The sequence below is a fragment of the Haliotis rufescens genome, unplaced genomic scaffold (assembly GCF_023055435.1).
Source record: "Haliotis rufescens isolate VD_foot unplaced genomic scaffold, xgHalRufe1.0.p SCAF_16, whole genome shotgun sequence".
Taxonomy (NCBI): Eukaryota; Metazoa; Mollusca; class Gastropoda; order Lepetellida; family Haliotidae; genus Haliotis; species Haliotis rufescens.
In genome coordinates this window covers 10291227-10296064 of record NW_025963846.1, presented here as the reverse complement: position 1 = coordinate 10296064, position 4838 = coordinate 10291227, and the positions used below count along the sequence as shown (strand labels likewise).

Below are 4838 nucleotides of genomic sequence, written 5' to 3'. Positions count from 1 at the left end.
ATGTCGGGAGAACTCGCATGCGTGATTTTGTTGCTTTGTTCCATCTACAGAAATGAGCTAGCTGTGAACGGTAATATTCTAAATGTTACAGCCAACGGACACGTTGACAGCACAACGTTAGTGCCAACAGACACAGCATCGTCCGATGGTGCATGCAATAGTACCTTCAATTGTTCATCAGATCATGTGGACGTGACAACTGTGAAGGATGACCCACCGGTTCAATGGCTTATTTCACCCGAGAAAGCTTATGCTGTCAAGGCTTATATCAAGCCAATGAATATCGTTCTATATACGTTGTCCCTCATCTTAAACAGTCTCAACATCTCGCTGTTCTTGTTGCAGGACCGCAGCTCGACCAACTGCTACCTCATTGCCATTAGTGTCGCGAGCATCCTGAATGCAGCTTGTCTCTCTGTTCCAGATATTTATATCATGGTAACGGCTAATTACCAATCATTGTTTCACAACATCATGGGTGTCTACAGTGGTTTGTACGGCCAACTTGTCTTACGGAGAATTATCAACTGTCTGGTGTTTCTGGTGTCTATTGAGAGACTAATCGTGGTGGCCTATCCTTTGAAAGCTAAAGAATTTGTGTTAATGAGACGCCCCAAATCAGTCATCATGATGGCAGTTTTGACCACGGCTCTGTTCCATATCTTCAGTCCACTCCGTTATACGGTCACTGCCACTACAGACCCAACAACAAATGCTACCATATTCTCCGTGGGTCAATCACAACTCTTTCTACACAATCGGGCCATACTCCGAGGCATGAGCACTGCTAGTAAAGTCCTTTTCGTCTACACCCTCCTAATCGGAGGACTTATCCTCAATGTACTCGTGGTCTGTGCTCTGAAACACCATTCAAAGAAAAGACGACAGATCGCAACTACAACAGAAACAGACAAAGCAGCAAAACGAGAAAGGCAGACAACAATCACGATCGTCACTTCCAGTTTTGTGTTCCTATTCCTGGCCCTCCCAATTTCAACCAACTCCATCGTGTTCAACCTTTTCCCGGACGTGTACGGACCGAATACGCCTAATTACTACGTTTTTTTATTGGTACAGAATCTATCGACAATACTGTCGAGTTTGAGCCTGTCTACAGACTTTGTTGCCTATTTCTGTCTCAGCACCAGTTTCCGGACCACCTTTTACAGAATCGTTCACATCAAGCAGGCCGGATCTCCAAGCAAATGTACAGACCAAATGACAGACCATACAAATACAGCTTAGATGGATGCGATATGATATCTCAAGATATGATTTCGCTCGGTTTTGTGAACCCTGTGTCAGTCTAAAGAGGAGGGCATTCTGTCTGAGTAGAATGGTGCATATTTATCGTGACAGTAAGTGAGCACATCCCTAATAAGTTTGCTTTGTTTGTTTTGTGCAAATTTCTTTCACGTTAGTCTTGTATTCACTGTGTTTACTTTCAGATAAAATAGTTTTGTTCAGTTACAATTTTCCATCATGTTGAATTAGAACAGTATGTTGATATGGCACGTCCGTTGGTCAATACAGTTTTGAACACACAAACGTCACATTTATCTCGGACACTCTAGTAATACACAATCATGCTGACATTTATCAACGCTAAAACATAACTGTTGTTTTATTAGTCTAAATATATATTGAAATTTAGTCATATATATGGAAACATCGTTGATGGGACATTTTTACTGAACGTAACAATTCCGTTAAAAGTCCATCGAGATGGCACACTGCGTTGCCGTTGAACATGTCACCATAGGAATTTCATCAGTTATGTAAATTCATAAGACAGATGTGAGTGAATGCGTGAGTGAGGGACCAATAACTGATTCTGATAAATGGCCTTAGGTAGGGTTTGCATTGTGCGGAGTAATTAATTTGTATATGTTCCCACGTTATGTTACAAAGTAGACTTATCAGTATCACCCTGTTCATCAGTAGCAGTGTCAATGTGAATCACTCTCAAGGAGAGATTAATGCTTATCTTTGGACTATTTCCGTAAGCACAATTCTTGCACTGTACTTTTAATCAGTTTGATTCCCTGTCGTGATGTAATGATGTTGATTGTACACGTGTTATAGCAGATAACCCCTGTGGTGATTCTGGTACAGAACAGGTCCCCTGTCCGTTCCCCAAGTTTGGCTAGTTCCCCATCACCCAACTGATGATTATAGGGTGTCATCGTGCACCGACGGCGTGGATCGTTGCTGATGTTGTCAAAAAGTGTTTTATTGAATATATGTACGTTGTAGGAACGTAAGAGACCATATTCAGAGTAGACAATCAATTGTGGGAAAATAAATCAAATAAATCAAAGGTTACACACTCTTACGACATGGTTCCTGAACTGGTACATGCCATAGACATTTGTATTGTAGCAGAGAATGTTATCACTCGTATTAAAGAAATTCGAAAATGAGAATGTGTTTGTGTGTTTTCTATGAGAATAATAAACAATCCTTACATAGAAATAGGCCTCAGTTTTCCGAATATGTGTCGCATCCTATCGTTTTGTTTATGGCGGAAAATCTGACGCGTGTGGAAATAAACGCCCATTGTACGATTCAAGCTATGTCATCACATGTGTGTATGAATTTCTATCAAAGTCAACGCAAAGCAAGGGACCAGACCGGGTTTAACTCATGCAGAAATGACATTGGACTGCCGGTTATAAACTTGGATATGAATTAAGGCAAACGGTCTTGCAATCCAAGATCATGTACTGTAACATCTTTTAAAATACTATGTTTCCATGTAGTGCCGCATCCATTTTCTAGATTACAAAAATAGACACTGCATGCTGTTTGTTTAAAAAGGCATATTTAACAAATTATTCAAAACAGACTAAATCATTTGTACTTTTGTTTTTACAGAAACCCCATTGAATATTTGTAATTAGGTTATTGGTTTCTAAGTACCAAACAAGTCGATTATTGATCATGCGTTCCATGGTTTTGCAAACGCAGCTGGTCAATGAAATTGGACGATAATTTGAGTCATCAGTGTGATCACGTCCTGGTTAAGGTAATGGAATAACTATAGCTACATGCCATGAGGAAGGAAACCTACCTGATGTCCATATTTCATCAAAAATTAGCAGAAGGGTTTCTGAAGATGGACCTGGTAAATTCTTCAAGAATTTATAAAGTATATTAAGAGCCCCTGTAGCATTATCATGACTTTGTCCAAGAGCAGTTAAAAACTCATGGATTAAAAATATTTCGTTATAATCTTCCCTATTGTCTGAATTATAATTAATACTTTTCTTTTCTTGCTGTTTTTGGTATTTTTGGAATTTGGGTATATAGAGGAGGAATGTTTTGCTAATGTTTCCCCAAGTTGGTTTGCAATATCGGATTTATCCGTTAATATATAGTTCGTCCACCTTCTTAAGATGGTGGATATGCTAGTTTTAGAACCCTTACCTTTTATTTTCTGTATCATGTTCCATACCTTGGACATGGATGTTCGTGAATATAGTTTCGAAACATAATTTGGCCAAGATTGGCGCTTATTTCGTTTAAACATACGCCTGGCTTTAGCATTTTAGATTATAAATTTATTTAAATTGTGTACCATTGAATGGCGACGGAAATAGCGTTCAGCATTTTTCCATGCCTTCCTAACTTGTTTGCTTCATGATTTAAGCTTCTGGCAGTATTTAGAATAGGCCATGTGTTGGCCACCACAGTTGGTACCTTTAAGGTCTTCATGACTATACATCCCCTCGTAGTTACAGGTTTTTGAACCATGTGCAAGCTTTTGGCAGCTATAGCACAGTAGTGGATTGGGGTCATACACATCAACCCCAATGTTAACACAACAAGCTTTTATTGAATGTGTGACTGAGGCATGGACAAAAATGAATAGTGTTTGTTTGATCAATGTTTAATTTTTCATCTTTTCGATTAAAACGTTTAGCGGACTGACCACCTTCTCCTTATCTTCCAAGGAACGAGTCCAGTCACGAACATTGCCACGAGAAGAAGTCAGTGTTATGTGCTCAGAAACAACAACGACAATATTAGCAAATTTATTCATTGATAATAGATTATTAGATATTAGATATTAGTTTCAGCTTGAACTTGTGTCTAAATGTCTTTTTTTTCCAAATTTGACGCATCTGTGACAAAAAAAATGTCAATTCCCTATTTTAACTTGTACCACACGTTCCCGTGTTTTTTTTCAGGTGAACAATTGACTTGCCTTGTGCAAGCTTTTGGTAGCTATAGCACAGTAGTGGATTGGGGTCATACACATCAACCCCAATGTTAATACAACCTTTTCATCTTTTCGAGTAAAACGTTTAGCGGATTGAATACCTTGATTCTTTAGTTCTGATACATATCTTCCAAGGAACGAATCCAGTCACGAACAATGCCACGAGAAGAGGTCAGTGTTTTGTGCTCAGTAACAACATTCAGTGGCAAATTTATTGATTGATAATAGATTATTAGATAGTAGGTATTAGACATCAGATGAACTTGTGCCTAACTGTTTTTTTTCCAAATTTGACGCATCTGTGACAAAACATATGTCAATTCCCTATTTTGACTTGTACCACGTGTTCCCGTGATTTTTTTCTGGTGAACAATTAACTTGCCTTTGCATGTGTTTATAACGGGTGTCATCGGTGGGGCAGGATACGCTTACCTTTACGTGAACACCTGGTATCATTCTATTTGATAGTGATTCATAAACACATGCTCATTATATAGTCGGAATCATACAATCGACTTTATGCAGAGAATTCGATTGGATATGAAAAGGGTTTTGTCGCTTTCTTTCGAACCAGAGTTATTGTGAGCCATGATGAAAGAAATTATTCTTGCAC

The 4838-nt window shown here is 38.7% G+C and overlaps 1 protein-coding gene across 1 annotated transcript; it reads left to right on the top strand.

The window, feature by feature from the left end:
* On the top strand, nt 1-1399 carry LOC125380959 (putative G-protein coupled receptor F59B2.13). The gene has a single exon (XM_048396743.1). The coding sequence runs from the start codon at nt 1-3 to the stop codon at nt 1243-1245; it is 1245 nt and encodes a 414-aa protein (XP_048252700.1). The 3' UTR covers nt 1246-1399.
* The last annotated feature ends 3439 nt before the right edge of the window (nt 1400-4838 follow it).